This window comes from Centropristis striata, chromosome 2 (assembly GCF_030273125.1).
Source record: "Centropristis striata isolate RG_2023a ecotype Rhode Island chromosome 2, C.striata_1.0, whole genome shotgun sequence".
Taxonomy (NCBI): domain Eukaryota; kingdom Metazoa; phylum Chordata; class Actinopteri; order Perciformes; family Serranidae; genus Centropristis; species Centropristis striata.
The window spans coordinates 30,049,517-30,068,597 of record NC_081518.1 but is presented as its reverse complement, the minus strand read 5'-3'; the positions used below and the strand labels follow the sequence as shown (position 1 = coordinate 30,068,597).

General features: G+C 42.3%; 1 protein-coding gene across 1 annotated transcript; it reads right to left on the bottom strand.

Annotated features, from left to right (window-relative positions):
- Window positions 1–855: 855 nt before the first annotated feature.
- cngb1a (cyclic nucleotide gated channel subunit beta 1a) lies at window positions 856–18,967 on the bottom strand. The gene is made up of 18 exons (XM_059354881.1): window positions 18,908–18,967; window positions 17,558–17,678; window positions 16,273–16,359; window positions 15,968–16,116; window positions 15,210–15,470; window positions 14,913–15,121; window positions 14,776–14,826; window positions 12,640–12,726; window positions 12,495–12,559; window positions 7,583–7,705; window positions 6,869–7,010; window positions 6,615–6,774; window positions 6,386–6,483; window positions 6,129–6,212; window positions 5,642–5,760; window positions 4,717–4,863; window positions 2,352–2,541; window positions 856–1,079 (listed from the first exon to the last, which is right to left on the bottom strand). The coding sequence occupies exons 1-18, from the start codon at window positions 18,960–18,962 to the stop codon at window positions 876–878; spliced, it is 2,352 nt and encodes a 783-aa protein (XP_059210864.1). The 5' UTR covers window positions 18,963–18,967; the 3' UTR covers window positions 856–875.
- Window positions 18,968–19,081: the final 114 nt, after the last annotated feature.

Below are 19,081 nucleotides of genomic sequence, written 5' to 3'. Positions count from 1 at the left end.
GGCTCTCTCAGTAAATCATTGTTCATTTAAATGTTTCTTTTCCTGCATCTCATCGTCATTTTTTGTGTGTTTTGCCATTTAACCTGTGACACAGTGAGCTACAGAACATACACAACTCTTTATTCACCATCTCTGAGGTTAACTTGCTAAAATCAACCTGAGAAACCATCTTAAAGAGATGTTTTTGAGTGTCAGATAAACAATGTGCTGCTATGGAAAACCTTAAAAAATCAAAATCAGTTCAAGCGTACGCTGTATTTACAATATTTTCTCCTGCTGCCTGCTTTGTTTTATTTTTATTTACAAACTAACTAACTAATCCTTCCTTCCTTCCTTCTTTTTTTCTTCCTCCCTCTGTTCTTTTCCTTCCTTCCTTCCTCCCTCCCTCCTTTTCTTTCTTCCTTCCTTCCTCCCTCCCTCCCTCTCTCCCTCTTTTCTTTCTTCATACAACAGTTTAATCTCTACAGAGCTGCACATCCTCATCCAAACACTATCACAATAAATATATCATATTTATTCATATATATATATATATATATATATATACATTAGTAAAATAAAGCGTCTACATGAAGCTGCCTCTAAATCCTGATCAGCTAAGTTCAGTCAGTTCAGTCAGAAAAGATGCAGATGAAGGAAACACGGAGACGACGAATAAAAGCGAATGAAAAGCACCCAGAGGAGGAAGAGAAGCTGATCTGACTCAGTTTCTCTGCTGGAGAAGTTTAAATGTTTCTAAAAAACAGGAGGAAGAAGGAATCCACCAGAGGAGAAGAAACAGTTTGCAGCAAGGTGTGTTGCCTGAAACCCTTGGCTCTTCTCTGGAGGTTGCTGAAAGGCATCCTGGGAGATGGAGTCCTGCCTCCTCACGCCTCCTACTTCTTCTCCTGCTCATCTGCTGGCGTGACCTCCACGGTGAGCAGCTCCTCCCCCTGCTGCCGCGGCGTCATCCTGATGACCACCGAGCTGTCGGCGGTCTCCGACACGGCGTCGTCGTCGTCCTGGGCAACGGTCAGAGGAACCGGAGAGCGGCGGTGCATTGGGGACGGAGGGGGGAGCGGAGAGAGGGATGGGCCCACCTGGAGGAGGACACAGGAACACAGGATCAGTCTGCCCTTCCTTACTTCCTTCCCTCCTCCCTCCTTCCTTCCATTCTTCCTTACCTCCTTTCCTTCCTTCCATTCTTCCTTCCTTTCCTCCCTCCCTCCCTCCCTCCTGCCATTATTCCTTCCTTTTTTCCCTCCTTTCTTTCTTTCTTTCTTTCTTTCTTCCTTCTTTTCCTTCCTTCCTCCATCCTTTCTTTTTCTTTCCTTCCTCCCCCTTCTCCCTCCCTCCCTCCCTCCCTCCATCCTTCCTTCCTTCCTTCCCTTCCTTCTTTTCTTTCTTTCTTCATGTTGTTACTCTTGTTCTTTCTCCTTTCTTCTCAAAAATAAAATGACACACATTTCACATTTCCTGCAGCAGTTTGGTCCCAAATGTTCTCAGATATAAAATCATATTTATTAACACCAGCTGGTTCATCAGCAGCTCTGAGTGCTGCAGCTGTGACTTTTCACCAAAATGTTGGAACAGTTGAGGAGAATCTGTGGAGATAAATGTTTTATCTGGAAAAAAACATTTGGTATGAAAATGAGTTCCTCTGGAGCTATTTTAATTTTTTTTTTACCCAATATTTAATTTCTTTGCTCGTGTTTGTTCATTTAAGGGTTCACTATAATATTTTCTGCAGCTGGTTTCTCTCAGTCAAAACAATAACAAACATGGGATCATGGGAGATGAAGTTTTCTCCTTGTTCTGATTCCTTGTTCAGATCTCTTACTCTGATTAAATCAGTAAACACACAGAATAAAATAAAGCAGTTTCTTGTTTCTCTGACTCTGTTTGGAGACTCGGGACGTCCTGGAGGAGCAGCTAGTCGATCTGCTGCTGCTGACATCTGTTCAGCTAGTTTCTCTGAGAACTTCAGATTCAGACGTCTGACGAATCAAAACCTTTATCTGGTTCAAATGCAGAGTTAAAAACCACTGAGAGCTACAGAGTGGGTCGTAAAAATGTGGCTTCAAACTGGATAAAAAGACACATGAAGCCACTGGCAGATGAAACCTCAGAATGACACATTTCTCTCTTTTTAACTTTGCTGAAAACATTTGATAGTATAAGTTCACAGTGCAGCAACAAATTGAACATAAGTCGAGTCATTTTTAGACATTATAATGCAGATTGTAAAATATTAAACCTTTAAACTTACGCGAGAAGAGTTTTGTTCTGAGTAATAATTGACAGAATAGGAAACATAAAGCCAGTGAAACCTCTGTCAGGAGAGCGCCCCCTGCAGGCGGCTGCTGTCTCACCTCTGCTGAGCTCTCCGTCTGTCTGTAGCTCTTCTTCAGCTTGGTGAAGGTTCCCTCCAGACCCACCTGCTCCGACACCTTCAGCGCCGCCTTGAACATCTCAGGCGTGTCTGGTCTGGGCGGGATGACCTGCATGGGCTCCTTCCCGCCCGCCTTCTCGTCCGGCTTCTTGTCCTTCGTCAGCATTGTCCTGCGTGGACACAAAGACGCTCAGAGGACGTAGAACAGACACAAAATTACACAAAGATTCAGACAGCGGCTCCTGTACCAGCAGCTCCAGCAGCTCCATCCACCCCGCTGCAGCACCATGCTCCCTCTGAGATCTGAGCTGCAGCAGGAGGATCAATCAGCTGATCTGACCCGGTTCTCTGACTGTCTGCAGCGACCTGAGACAGATTACAGGACAGGTCTAATCCTGTCCGAGACGCACGGGACGGATCAGACGACGGAAGGACAGCAGAGACAACTCTTTATCATCTGCTGTAAAAAAATCCCAAGTTGACTCAATTTAAGATAATTTCTAACCTCGCTGGAAGGAAGGAAGGAAGGAAGGAAGGAAGGAAGGAAGGAAAGGAAGGAAAAGAGGAAGGAATGAAAGAAGGAAAGGAAGGAAGAAAGGAAGGAAGAAAGGCAGAAAGGAGGGAGGGAGGGAGGGAGGGAGGAAGGGAAGGAGGAAGGGAGGAAGGAAGGAAGGAAGGAAGGAAGAAGGAAGGAAGGAAGGAAGGAAGGAAAGGAAAGGAAGAAGGAAGGAAGGCAGAAAGGAGGGAGGGAGGGAAGGAGGAAGGAAGGAAGGAAGGAAAGAAGGAAGGAAGGAAAGAGGGACGGAAGAAGGGAGGGAGGAAGGAAGGAAGGAGTTTTCTAATAACAAGAGCTTTACTGTGAGTTCACTCATTTCTGTAAAACTCTTAGTCTGATCCAACGTTCAGAAGTTTCTGCTGGATTTACTCAAGTAACGAGAATAAAATAACTTTTCCTGCAGCAGTTTGGTCCCAAATTTTCTCAGATATTAAAACATATTTATTCACACCAGCTGGTCCATTTACTTTGACTGTGACTGTCTGAAGAATCTGTGGAGATAATAATGATTATTTTCAAATTTCACCTAAAGTTCAATACTTTGTTTTGACCTGGAAAAATAAACATTTGGTAGGAAACTGAGTCCAAATATTTCGCTGCATTTTATCCTCTGGAGCTGTTTTACAATTTTTTTAAACCCAGTATTTAATTTCTTTGCTCGAGTTTGTTCATTTAAAGGTAAAATATATGATTTACTGCAGCTGCTTTCTCTCAGTCAAAACAATAACATAGTTTGGTGACATTATGCAGCAGCGTGGAATCACGGAGATGTAGTTCTCTCCATGTTCTGATTCCTTCAGTGTTCAGATCTCCTGCTCTCTCTGATTCAAACCAGGAACCGGTTCTTGAGTTTCACATGTGAACATTTCTGTTTTCTGATACTCTATACTTGTTCTCCACCACATCTACAGGTAAATATTGTACTTTCTACTTTACAGATTCAGATTATGGATTTAAAGAAATAATTAAGTAAATAATTATATTGTATTTTTTATAGTTTAAACTACTCAGCAAAATATAGTCATTAAAATGATTTCCACCCTCACCATGAATACATGGAACACAATAATAAATAATACGATAATATTACTCTAATTCTTCATAATGATTACTTTTAACTTCTGGTACATGAAGTATTTTCTGTATTTTGAATGCAGGACTTTTACTGGTAACTGAGTATTTCTACTCTGTAATATTACTTTTCTTTCGTCCTTCCTTCCTTCCCTCTTTCCCTCCTCCCTACCTTTCTTCCTTTCCTTCCTTCCTTCCTTCATTCCCTCCCTCTTTCTCCCTCCCTTCCTTCGCTCTTTCCCTCCTCCCTACCTTTCTTCCTTTCCTTCCTTCCTTCTTTCCTTTCTTCACTCTTTCCCTCCTTCCTTTCCTTCCTTCCTTCCTTCCTCCCTTCTTTCCCTCCTTCCTTCCTTCCTTCCTTCCTTCCCTCCTTCCTTCCTTCCTTCCTTCCTTCCTATTGCAGACGTCACACTGATGTTTTTTTTTTTTCCTTTTGCAGCAAATCAAACTTTCTTTTAGATAATATTCAGCAACAGGGACAGAGTCTGACCAGCTGCAGACAAACAACAACAACAACAACAACAACAACATGACCGCAGCGACTCGTTAAAGAAGCTGCAACTGTGGCGTTCAGTGGGTCATGTGACCAACGCAGCCAATTAGAGGCAATTAGAGGCTCGTCTAGACAGGAAGCAAACACCGCGGCTCTGATCTAAAGCTGCTGCTGTCGAGTCTTAACTCCTTATCTCTCAGGTCACTCGTGACTCGTGTCTCTTACTTGGCCTTCTTGCGCAGCAGCTTCTGGGACTCGGGGTAGTGCACCAGGATCTCCGCCAGGTCCTTCTTGTCCAGGATGAACAGGTTGGCGAAGCCATGCGCCTTCACGTTGGCTGTTCGTCTGTTTCCTCCGCCTCCCGCCAGCAAACTGACCAATCACAGACAAGCCACAGAGAGAGGGAGAGAGAGAGAGAGAGGGGTCAGAGAGGTGAGAGAAAACAGTGTATGCAATATATGAAATCTCTACAAATCTCTAAGTCCTGCATCTCTATGGAAGTCAAACACATCTTAGTGCAAAATAACACAGTTAGAATGACAGAAATCAGAAAGAGCTGATTGCCCCAAAAAATATGTAAAATGCCCCCCAAAAGACACAAAGTTACCAAAAAAAAGGAAAATGAAAAGGAAAACACCCACAAAACTACCAAAAACAATATATAAAATGACCAAAAATTCACAGAAAACACACAAAACGATCCCAAAAATGTAAAATGCCCCCAAAAAGACAAAATGTCAAAAAATATGTAAAATGAACAAAAAAATGACCAAAAAAAATGACACAAAAACTGTTTTTTTCCACATATTCTACATATTGAAGAATTGTCATTTTTCCAGCCTGTCCTCTCCTCTCTGCTCTGTGTAAACAGCCTCTCCTGTCCTCTCCTCTCTGCTTTGTGTAAACAGATGTTCAGTGAATATTTGTCACGTGACCGTTGGTCTCAGCAGAACTAATCATGTCTTCACAGTGTCTCTGAGGAGCAGAATTTAATGTTTTAACAGGATCTGGTTAGTGCAAACGCTTTATTTTAAATGACGTGTAGAATAAAGAGGTTCTGGCACAAATATCAACATTTAACACAAGTTTTGTACTTGTAAAACTTTTCACTTTTTATAACAGTAACAAGACATCAGGAAGCAGCTCCCACCTGATCTCTCCGAACACGGAGCCGGCTCTGATGGTGACGAACACGATCTGCAGGTCGGGACCGCCCACCACCTGAACCTCCCCCTGCTTAATGATGTACATCTCCCGACCAATCTCCCCCTGCACACACACACACACACACACACACACACACACACAGCAGGTCAAGAAAATAATACAGAAAGAGCACTTTACATGTAACTGTCAAATCAATACATCTAAAAATAAATATGAAATAAATCAAAATAAAAGTAGAGTAAGTAAATTAAAGATTTAGACATTTAAAGATAAATTAATACATCAAATCAAATAAATGAATACAAAAATAAGTGCATTTAAAATGAATAAGGAAACTAATTTAAAAAAGTAAAACCGAAAAATGAATATATGCCACAATTAATCAATAATTGGTTTATGGTACATTTAATGGATTTAATTTATTTATGATAAATTTATGATATGATGATTCATTTTTGTTGTGTGCTCACCTTCTTACAGACAAAGTCTCCAGGCAGATAAACGACAGATTTCAGCCTCGTCAGCATGTCGAACACCATCTGTCTGTCACAGCCCTGCGCACGCACGCGCACACACACACACACACACACACACACACACACACACACACACACACACACACACAGAAACATGTTTAAATGTTTATCTCTTCTTAAAATGAAGCAGAATGTTGTCACATCATTTTTTTTTATTTTTATCAATCAACATGTTTATTTGTGTGTCTGACCTGAAACAGAGCGACTTTACTGATAATAGAGTAGTTCACGTCCACAGCGATGTCCAGCCTCATCTTAGCAGGAAGCTGCATCAGCAGCTCCTGTTCGTCTGCACAGAAACACAAAGCTCTGAGTGCACCTGAACTCAACACGAGGCGTTCAGGGACCAGACCTTACAGTATCATCACTCTGTTCTCATTTGACAGTTTCAGGTGTGACCTCCAGCCCAGTGGATCTTACCCAGCATGCCCTGGCTCTCCCAGGTGTAGTCGTACCAGGTCTTGATGCGGTTCTGGACCTCTCGTGGGATGTAGTAGGAGTTCATGTACTTGACGGTGCTGTCCATGCATGCGCGGTAGTAGTTCTCTCCGGCAGTTGCAGCTCCGACTACGTCCCTCATCTGAGACCAGAACCAGAACATACCAGTCAGCAGCAGAATCAGAATTTAAACACTTTTTATTCTCTTTGTGACGTGTGTTTGCAGGATGACTGACCTGACCGATCATGATGGAGAACGCGAACACGCCAACAAAGTAGTTGATGAGCTGGAAGCAGATCTCGAAGACGGTGGTCGGGTCCGGCAGTCCTCCGATGGTGATCAGCGTCTTCACGGCAAAATAATAACAGCGGATATACCTGAAGAAAAAAAAACCACAACTCTGAAAAGTTATAAATCTATAGAGAGAGAATTAATAATTACTCTTCAGGATAATTAAAATTAAAATAATCATACATTTTACACCTACAAAGACATGATTTTCTCTTTCAGATGTTTTTATGAAAAAGCACTTTGTCTTTCTCGTTTTTGCCTGTAGTTTTTTACTCTTTTTTTCTTCACTCACCCATGAAAACTTCCTGTTGATATTTCTTGCAAATGAACAAAAGTTATATTTGTTTCTCACCAAAACTCACATAAAACATTTGTAGAAACTAGTTTTCTTGATGTTTTAAACCTGCATGTTTACAACCATATTTATTAGCTTTCAGTCTTCTTCATCAATGCCTTTGTTTAAGCGTGCTGCATATCTTTTGCACGTGCATGCAGGGGTCCATTCATTAAAACATTACCATTAGTTAACAAATCAAAATGAAAATTAGATTAGATTCATGTAGAAAGCAGTCTAAAATAAACCTAAATCTTCACAGTTGTATTAATTTAACTGTGTGTTTGTTTGTTTGGAGCAGAAGCATCACGAAAAGTCTCTTACGCGTTCCCTTTCCCATTGTAGACCCACTTGGTGGATCCCAGTCCTTCGTAGTCGGAGCCCCAATAGAAGAGACAGGCGTTTATGTGCAGAGAGTACAGCAGGTAGGTGGAGGTCCGAATCACTCTGACAAACAACAACAACAACAACAACAAAGATTAAAACAAATGAATGCATATGTACTAAAATAATCACATGCAGCAATCCTCAAGGATCAATCCTGGGGCCCTTCTTCTTTTATAAGACAAGCCTTTGTGCAGCTGCTGCAGAACAAAATCTGAGAGTGCAAATAAAACTAAATAATAACAATAATGATTATCAAAAATCAAAAATAATAAAGTAAACAAAAGCAGGAATGCTTCTCTTTATCATCAGTTTCTACGCAGATAACGTTTAATGTCACTGTGACTGATATCAGTTTTTCTGTTTTTGATGCTTAAATGTCACAAAACTTTTACTAAATTATAGCCATGATAAAACAAACATTTTGATTATTGGGAGAGGCCAAAAAATGTAATAATAATATTAATAATAATAATATGATTTAATGCAATTGAAACTCATTCGAATCTTTCAGGCTGTTTGGGTGTTAAAGTTGACTTGAAGCTTCACCTGAAGGCTTTTATCTGCAAGTTATCCGATCCTGCTGTTACCAGCTGAAACAGACATAAATTGATCAAATAAAGACATTTCTGTCCCTGTCACTGTTAGATTTTATAACTCAGGGTGCTTTCACACCGCTAGTTCGATTATTTGGTCCGCACCAGGCAGTAAAATTGTTACATTGTAGCATACAGACTGTGTGTGGTCGGCGTTCACACATGCAAACGAACCACATTGGTCTGAATGACGTTTCGTCATCTTCCAGTGGAAATAAGCGGCAATTTCAACTTTCACAATGGAGCGACACTTTCGCTGGTCCTTGCTTTTTATATCGTCAACATTACCCATTTCTGGCAAAATATCCAGTTTCGTAATGAGTCGCGGCTGCAGCTGGAGAACAATCTTCGGATGTACTGGATCCACCAAAGGCGCATATTGCGTCATTCAGGCAGAGGAGACGCGCTATTTTCACCAATGCTATCCTGCTGATGATGAGACAAGCACCTTTCCGATATAGCCCTAATAACGAAACGACAAGCAAGAATAGGCTATGGCTCATTTGAAAGATTGAATTATATTCTACTTTAAGCTTGGTTTGAGACATGGTGAGATTCTGCAGTTATTGAACACAGTGGATATTGTTATCAAAATGCTACTCTGAGAAGAATTTTGAAATGTATGGGATTGTACCTAATGAAACATGTATATTACAGATTAAATTAATTTCATACCAGTGTTTCCCCTACATTCATTCAGCAGCGCACAACACATGGCTAATTTGAATATTCAAATAATGGCCTTTGAATATTCAAATTAGCCATGTGTTGGTAGGTCATGATTTGCGCTACTGCTGAATGAATGTAGGGGAATATACAGGCAGCACGCAAATTAAGCATTGATGCATTTCGAATAGTTCATTTAGACCTGAGTTGGTCCAGGTTTGCGTTCTCACCAGAGGGACCGCACCAGAGGTTGGCATTTGGTGCGGAATCAAGCGGACCGAGACCACCTCTTTTTGGAGGACTCGGTCCGCTTGATTTAGTGCGCACCTGAGTGCGATTGATGCTTTCACACCGACGAAAACGAACCGAACTAAGGGCTTTTGGTTCGAAAAAAGCCCTCCAAAAAGAGGTGGTCTCGGTCCGCTTGATTCCGCACCAAATGCCAACCTCTGGTGCGGTCCCTCTGGTGAGAACGCAAACCTGGACCAACTCAGGTCTAAACGAACTATTCGAAATGCACCAATGCTTAATTTGCGTGCTGCCTGTATATTCCCCTACATTCATTCATGTCATGACCCACCAACACATGGCTAATTTGAATATTCAAATTAGCCATGTGTTGCGCAGCTGCTGAAAGAATGTTAGGGAAACACTGGTATGAAATTAATTTAATCTGTAATATACATGTTTCATTCGATCCAACCCCATACATTTCAAAATACTTCTCAGAGTACGCATACTGATAACAATATCATCCACATCAGCAGGACATCATTGGTGAAAATAGCGTGTCTCCTCTGCCTGAAATGACGCGCTATGCGCCTTCGCCAGATCCAGTACATCTGAAGATTGTTCTCCAGCTGCAGCCGCGACTCATTCCGGAACTGGATATTTTGCCAGAAATGGGTAATGTTGACGATATAAAAAGCAAGGGCCAGCGCACGAAACAGTGTGTGAACGTGTCGATCCATTGTGAAAGTTGAAATTGGCGTTATTTCCACCGGAAGATGACGAAACATCATTCAGACCAATGTGGTTCGTTTGCATGTGTGAACGCGGACCACACGTAGTCTGTATGGTACAATGTAACAATTTTACTGCCTGGTGCGGACCAAATAATCGAACTAGCGGTGTGAAAGCACCCTCAGAGTCTTTGTTATAGTGAAGCTCAGGGTGCTTTCATACCATTAGTTTGATTATTTGGTCCGCACCAGGCAGTAAAATTGTTACATTGTAGCATACAACATGCGTGTGGTCTGCGTTCACACATGCAAACGAACCACATTGGTCTGAATGACATTTCATCATCTTCCGGTGGAAATAAGTGCCAATTTCAACTTTCACAATGGAGCAACACGTTCGCACACTGTTTCTTGGGTTGGTCTTTGCTTTTTATATCGTCAACATTACCCATTTCTGGCAAAATATCCAGTTCCGGAATGAGTCGCGGCTGCAGCTGGAGAACAATCTTCAGATGTACTGGATCTGGCGAAGGCGCATAGCGCGTCATTTCAGGCAGAGGAGACACGCTATTTTCACCAATGATGTCCTGCTGATGATGAGACAAGTACCTTTCCAAAGACCCACAAGGTAGGCTATAGTCTGTAGCCTGACAAGCCAGCCGGCTTATACTGTAGAATCTGTTATGCTGTAGGTTAATACAGGGCAATCTAAATTCCCCACTGACTGAATGCTGACAGAGCGGGAGCACGCGAGTGTGCCTGATGCCGCTGTTTACAGGACGTTATAATGATCACATTGTGTAGATACTATCACGTTATTTCGAGATAATGACAGTTTCTCGTTGTGAGATACTATCATGTTATAATATAGCCCTAATAACGAAACGAAACGACAAGCAAGAATAGGCTATGGCTTGTTTGGAAGATTTAATTAAATTCTACTTTAAGCTTGGTTTGAGACATGGTGAGATTCTACACTTATTGAACACAGTGGATGATATTGTTATAAGTATGCGTACCCTGAGAAGGATTTTGAAATGTATGGGGTTGTACCGAAAGAAATATGTATATTACAGATTAAATTAATTTCATACCAGTGTTTCCCCTACATTCATTCAGCAGCGGAGTAAATGGCGCTGCTGCTGAATGAATGTAGGGGCATATCCACACAGCACGCAAATTAAGCTCTAGCCTAGCCTATAACCTATTCATTTATGGACATAAATTGTGTTATTTTGCCTTAATAATAATGAACAAAAGCGGGAAAAATGACTCACCATCCTCAACATCTGGGTAAGATGTGCGGGTAACGTCTGATGAGGCGGTAGGTGACAAAGGCCTCTGATCAGCGTCACGGTCTTCATTCTCCACCACATCCACCGGATCGTCGACTGGCCTCGTTCCTAATATTTGGTCAACTTGGTCGAACCAATTGAATTTTTCCTTCTCTTTCCCGCTACTTCCCGCTTTCAGGAGTGCGTCTCGGACCTGGATGTATTTCTGGCAAAGCTTCTTCACCTTTATCCAGCATTGCTCCGTTGACCAGTCATATCCCCTTTCTCTCAGCTGTTTGCTAAAAATAGCAAAGATTTCGCTGTTCTTATGCATCGATGATAGCTGTTGATTTATGTGTTCATCTGGCCAGATGTCGAGGAGGGCTTGAACCTCTGGGTTAGCCCACGTTTGGCCAAAGTTTGCGGTGCGCGGCATATTTACTCCTTTCTTCCTCACGTGATGCATTTCGAATAGTTTGTTTAGATCTGAGTTGGTCCAGGTTCGCGCTCTCACCAGAGGGACCGCAGAGGTTGGCATTTGGTGCGGAATCAAGTGGACCGAGACCACCTCTTTTTGGAGGTCTTGGTCCGCTTGATTTAGTGCCCACCCGAGTGCGATTGATGCTTTCACACCGACGAAAACAAACCGAACTAAGAGCTTTTGGTTCGAATGGACTGTTCAATGCGCACCAACTGCTGTTGGTGTGAAAGCACCCTCAGATATCTGTCTTTCTATGGATCCAGAAGTGAAGAACTGATTCAGAAACTGGAAGGTTCAATCCATGCCTCCAACAATAATCTGTTTTGCATCAAATGTTGAATTTGACCTATTCATGAGGCTCTTAATACCATAAGACCATACCATTTTTATACCATAATGGCAGTAAGATTAAAAAATGTGGTTTGAATGGAAGCCAATGAGGCATTTTTAAGGGGGAGGGAGAATCTGTTACTACATAAAAAATACTAATGCCATCAAATCAATTTTGTTGCTAATCTTTGACATATCCAAGACTCTCATCACCACCAAAAACCCAGCTCTCTACTATCTATTATGTGGAAAATAATGATTTTTTGGAAGAAATTAAGGAATAATTCAAATATATAAACTGGCATATAAAGGGTTAAAATTCTGAAAATGATTGAATGTTTGGTAGTTTTGAACAAGCCTGAAGTTGTTTAAGAGATCTATGGGAAAAAATCTGAAAAATATTAATGTATGGTGATTAAATAGCAGTTTTTGCCACAAAGGTCACAAGAGGGTTTAAACCTGAGGAGGGCGTTAAGGGTTAACGGCGCTGCGGTTAGTAGAGTCCGTAATATGTGTCTTTGTTGTTACTGAGCTGACACTGACCTGTAAATGTAGGCTTTCTTCATCACAGCCTCCATCCTGTCGTTGAACTCAAAGAACACGACGTACTGAGAGGAGAGAGCAGAGTCACAGTTTTATCTCCAAAACTCGGTAAGAACCTGTGCGTGAAGTTAAAACCCGTCCTGACCTTCAGCAGACGAGGGAACCTCAACAGAGAGTTGACGCCGGTGAAAACGTAAAATATCTCCATCGGGAACAGACTGATGACGTCCATCTGCACACAGGGAGAGGAGACGAGTCTCAGATCTCATGTTAATCAATAAAAAGTGATGAAAGCATGAGATATTAAACTCTTATAATTATATAATGTCTGCCATTTAGGAGCAGCCTAGTTTGGTAGATCTCTGAGCTGAGTTTTTATGTATTTTTTATAATATATTTGATGGATACTTCTGTGAAGAGTTTATTCAAGAGAGGAGCTTTTCTTATTGAAACGGAGCAAGTCTGGAGGACACCGTCACCCTATTCCAGCTGAGTTGAAGAGGTGTTTTCGTGGTTGCTGTGCGGCCAGTGCAAAAAATAAGGCTTGGAAATGGAGATATAAGCCTTTTCGGCCGTCATTCATCATGGGGAATGTCAACTCTCTGCCCAACAAGACTGATGAACTGGAGATATTGGTGAAGACTCATAAAGTATGTCGTGAGTGTAGGCTCTTGTGTTTTACAGAAACATGGTTGAATCAAAACATCTCAGACTCCAATGTGGCTCTACCTGGCTTCACTCTTATAAGATCAGACAGAGATGCTAAAGCTAGTGGCAAGAAGAAAGGTGGGGGCTTGGCTTTATTTGTGAACCAGAGATGGTGCAGTCCTGCACAAGTTACTGTCAAGGAGAAGATGTGCTGTCCAGAAATTGAATTATTGGCAGTTAGTATGAGACCATATTATGTACCAAGGGAGTTCAGTCATATCATAACAATACTTGTACATTCCACCCAAGGCAACTGCTGAAGTTCCATGTGAAGTTCTACATGACCTCATTGCTAGGATACAGACTAAACACCCAGAAGCATTCTTGATAATATGAATGAGTTCAATCATGTTTCCCTCACCGCTCACCTGACTGGATTTACACAGTTCATTAATTGTCCCACCAGAGAAAATAAAATCCTTGATCTGCTGTATGCTAATGTCAAACAAGCTTACAGAGCTACTGCCTTGCCCCCAATAGGACGATCAGACCAAAACTTAGTTCTTCTGGAGACTTGTTACAAACCTTGTGTGTGGAGGCAGCCTGCAACTAAACTCACAGTCAGGAAATGGACACCAGAGGCTACTGAGGCTGTAAAGGACTGCTTTGAATGTACAGACTGGAATGTGTTGCTGGAAACAGAGGAGAACAGTATGGACATTGACAGACAGGTTGACTGCTTTACTGATTACATCAACTTCTGTAGCGACACAGTCATACCCACTAGGACTGTACGCTATTTCTACAATAACAAACCTTGGATTACTAGTGATTTAAAGGCAATCCTCAATGAGAACAAGGCAGCTTTTAGAGATGGTGACAAAGCACGGCTCAAACAAGTACAATATAAGTTGAAGAAGAGACTAAAGATGCCAAAGGTGAAATACAAGAAGAAATTGGAGATAAATCTATAGAACAGCAACATCCGTGAAATGTGGAGAGGAATCAACACCATCTCTGGTTACAACAACAAGAAAAGACAGCCGGTGGCGGGTGATGTAGAAAGAGCTGACGAACTCAATCAGTTCTTCAACAGATTCAATACAGCGGCCTCACCTAATTCCAGTGTTACTTCTCCTCCTCCTCCTCCTCCTTCTCCTCCTCCACCTCCACCTCTACCTCCTCCACTTCAACATGTGTACTTTGTGCATCCTTGGGCCCCTAAGCAGTTGCATAAATTGGGTCTGACTGGAAAAGCTGAGACTCTTGTGGATTCAATGAGCCCAATGTTCTTCATGTGTGATGATGTTAGTAAGTGAAACTTGAGCTCAGTGTATAAAATGAGCTGCTGTGACCTCTAGGATAATCACAGCCTCATGAAACTTTACAACCACAAACTAGAGACCTACAGCACACAACACAAGTGCTGCCATACAGTCACACAAAATACACAAATCTACTAAATGTCAGACGTTTCTGAAACCAGATCACAGTATGGATTTTTCTCTTGGAGTCTGAATGCGGGATTCTGGAGGAGTTTAGACATTTTTATGTATTCTCCAAAAGAGGTTAAATTGTGCACCAAATCTGAGGAACAAACGGTATCAGTTATGAGACTCAGTTTCAGTCTTACCTTAAATCTCTCAGTGGTCATGTAGTTCTCTCTCATGTCCTTTTTATCACACTGAAATAAAAAAGCTTCAGGTTAAAATAAATCTTCTTATCTGTTTTTTATTCTTTCTGCTTGTAATTTGTGATGATGTCACTGACCACAATGTCTCCTCCGCGGACGAACTGCAGGCGTGGCTGGAAGATGAGGATATCCGCGATGTAGATGAGGTCACAGGTGTAGTCCATCATTAGCCACAGGTGGATGTTCTCGGGGGTCTGGTAGGGGAATGCCCAGCGCACCGGGATCAGCCACACATTCCAGTTCCATGCCGCCACCACCACGAAGAGCCAGAGCACGTAGATCAGATCTGAGGAGGCGGAGGAAGACAGCTTTAGTTACTTACTTTATCTCATTCTTGAATTAATCCTTTAAATATTATTACAATAAGGTCTCACCGCTGAATGGGTCGATGCTGGAGGGGAAGCGGTACTCCACAATGGCTCGGAGCCAGTCGGGCATCGGGGGAAGTTTGGGCATTTTGGGAAGTTTTGGCAGTTTGGGAAGTTTCACCGGACGTCCCAGAATCTGAAAGGGGAGCATGAACTCCTTCTCCTCCTCCTCCTCCTCTTTCTCTTCTTCTGCTGCTGCAGGGGCGTCGTCCTTCTTCTCCTCTGGAGGAGGAGGAGGAGGAGGAGGAGGGGGAGCTTTGCTCGGCGCTGCAGACAGAATATGATGAGGAGGTTTTACTTATTGTTTAGATGATTCTTCACAGTAAAACAATAATCCATCCATCCATCCATCCATCCATTATCCATCCATCCATCATCCGTCATTTATCCATCCGTCATTTATCCATCCATCCGTCCTTCCTTCCTTCCATCCATCCATCCATCCATCCATCCATGCATCCATCCATCCATCCATCCATCCATCCATCATCTATCTATCCATCATCCATGAATCATCATCCATCCATCCATCCATCCATCCATCCATCCATCATGGAACTATTGGAAATATTAAGCAGCTCTTGGAGAGATGAACTCTCTAATTTAAAGATGAGTGGATCTTGAGTTAAATTTTGTTTTATGTGTCTTCATTTTGCAGTCAAACTTTCCACAAGACAATCCAAAAACATCATGAGAAAAAGACAAAACCCCAGAAAGATGAAACCACAGACAGAAAGTGGAAGAGCAGAAACAGGAGTTCTTACAGGCTGAAGGACTTTCTCCCTCCGAGTCGTCCGGGTCCAGCAGACGGTCTTTATGCTGCTCAGTTCGACCTTTAAAAAGCCGGACGAGCTCACTCAGACGGTCCTGGATCACCACGCTGCCCACACTCGCTGCCGACAGGGGACGCATCCTGCAGAAGGACAGATGGACAGACGGGACAGTAAAATGGAGGACAGAGGAAGAGACAGAAGAGGAAACATAGGAGGAGACGGAGGAGGAGGACAGAGAAGGAGGAAGGAGGAGGACAGAGGGGGGACAGAGTGTCTTTGAATTAAGTGTCTCTCACTCGTCTGCAGTCAGCAGGTCTCCCTGACTGGAACAGGCCTTCCTCAGCTCAGCATCATCCTCCTCTTCAGACAGATCACCTGCAGCACTGAGGGACACGGCAGGACGAGGGACGAGAGGACATCAAACATGGACACAGGGACAAAAACATGAACAGATAAAGATCAGAACAACACGAGGCCTGAAAACAAAGAATCTCTCACAGCTTCTGATTCATGATGCTCTCAATTTGTGATATTTTTATTTTTGTTAAGGTTAAAACTCTGTTTATTATTATAATTATGGCTTTTTATTTCTGATTTTACTTCTTCTTTCTCTTGTTGTGATGAAAACATGAAGAATTAGAGAGAGAAATATTAGGAAATTAACACAAATAAATGACAGCTAATACTAGCCTGGCCATTCATTTCTCCGTAGAGGAGGCGTGGTTTACGATCCCCCAGAGCCGTTTATTGGGCGCTTAGAATGTCTATCCAAAGCGTCTGTACGTAGCTCCTAGCCAATCGTGTCAGTTATACCGGATGACGTATGTAGAGCGACAGAAATTGATGTTTACATAGCCAGACTAGCCCATCTCTACTTTGAGACTAAAATGCTCAGTCTACCGGCAGTGTTGGGGTGTGTGTGTGTGTGTGTGTGTGTGTGTGTGTCTGTAAGAGAGTGTTGCTTGCTGCTTTGCTTCTCCAGTTGTCGCTTTCTGCAAGATTATTTATTTTTAAGCCTTATTCCTCCTGATGTCATTCAGCCACACACATCCACTGATTTTATTGGCAATAGACGAGCTGCTGCGAGTCTCTTGGCGGCTCCGCTGTCCCCCGGCTCATATCGAGATCACCGGCGTTACAGCAGTGAGTGGTAGCGGAGCTAGTTGGTAGATTAGGCTTTGGCCAAATCCTGTTGGAAGCAAGGCTAGAACATCCTTTTTGGTGGTGAAACAGGAATGTAAAGTCAAACATTGTTCTTCTTTTAAAATCAAATTTCGCTCAAAACTATTTAAAACACCGTCTACAGCTAGATCAAAAGAGAGTTTCGCGTCTGCTGCAGCCATGTTGGATCTGTAAGAAAACTACAAGCTTCCATCTGTCGAGTAGTACGCGTCATCGTCTTGCCGTCCCTCCCCGTTTTGTGATTGGATCCCTAAAACAGGGCTAAGAAATGGCCTTCGTTGCCAGACTGTGTTGCAGTTAGAAATTAAATCGAACTTGCAAGGCTATACCCAGGCTAAGCTAATACATGAAATAAACATACAAAAACTCATATTACAGTTTAAAGAAGACATGTGATACCCGAACATGGGGACACCCAGCGCGCTGAACTCTGGATCTGGGGTCGTTATAATTTTGGGGATGTTCAGGACTTTTCCAAGCCCCACATCCTGGTCCACATCCTCCACCGTCAGCACCGGAGCTGAAAGACAAACACACTGTTGGACTGCAGCTAATCTCAGTGTTTCTGACAGCACAACTTTAACTTCAACTGCAGTGGTGATGGAAAAAAAAGTTTAATCTACAGAATAATGGATATTTAATGGATATAATGTTAAATGTTATTTTTAATCCTCAGATGACCGACTCTTTCTACGAGACATGAATGCAGCATGAGAGCGTGGTAACAAAACTGCACTGCTTTATCTGAACAATTCACTGTATGTAATAAACCGTCTTCAAAAAACAACCCAAGAAATTGTTTTTACACCTTAAAAAGTCCCATATTTATATTTGCGGGCAGAGCAAACCTGCTGAGGCTGCGACCTTCCAGCAGGTGACTGCTAATACCGGTGGCGCCCTCTGGTGAGCGTCACTGAAGAAGTGACGTTATGGAGTGTGGTAGGAGTATAAAGGGAAGTATCCAAAAATATCTAATTATAATGACTTAATGAATTAATTGGGTTGATACCTTTTGGCACACACATTTGGTGCTCAATAATGACATTTCATTCATATCGAGAATTGATAAAAATGGTCAGAAAAACTCTCCAGAATATAACATCAATATGCCAAGACCAAGACAACATAGAAGAATCCATGCTGAGATTTGGGTTCAAAAACTTTGTTTTTTTTAGATTTCTGTATTTTCAGTGATTGGATGACAAGCACTTAAACCTAGAACAGCTGCACATCCTCTGAATGCTCTAGGTCTCTAGTTTGTGGTTGTAAAGTTTACAACCACAAACTATCAAACTACCACAAACTATCATGAGGCTGTGATTATCCTAGAGGTCACAGCAGCTCATTTTATACAGGGAGGTCGAGACTCAAGAAATGCCCTCACTGCAATGAACTGGCTGCTACTGATAACAGAGAGCCTGTTTTCATTCAGATAGCATGACGTCAGAGGTCGAATGACCGCTTTGAAAATCACCAAAATAGCCCAACTTTGCAGCTTTTTTTTTTTTACAACAATCAGTATCTTAAGTAATATTCCTAAAATTGAGCCTGCTACACCCTACGGAAGAAAAAAAAAACGGTGAATTTGCCAGTGGGACCTCTGAATACTAACTGGTTTTGGAACATTTTCACTTCAGGTTTAACTTCTAAATAAGTGTGTTAGATATTCCGTCAGGTATTAATGAGTTATCAGAGCTTGTGTTTTTTGTGTCTGGAAACAGCACGAACACACACTTCCTGTCAGGTCACCTGCAGCGTGGTTAGCGGGCAGCTGGCGGCGAAGCAGAGCGGCGCTGCAGAGCATGATGATGAGGAGGAGGATGTGGGCTGTTTGAGAGTTTGTTTGGCACTTTGACGGTTTCCATCTACATAAAAACGAGGCGTCTATGAGGCTTCTCTAAGGGTCTGGCAGGATGGGGCGGG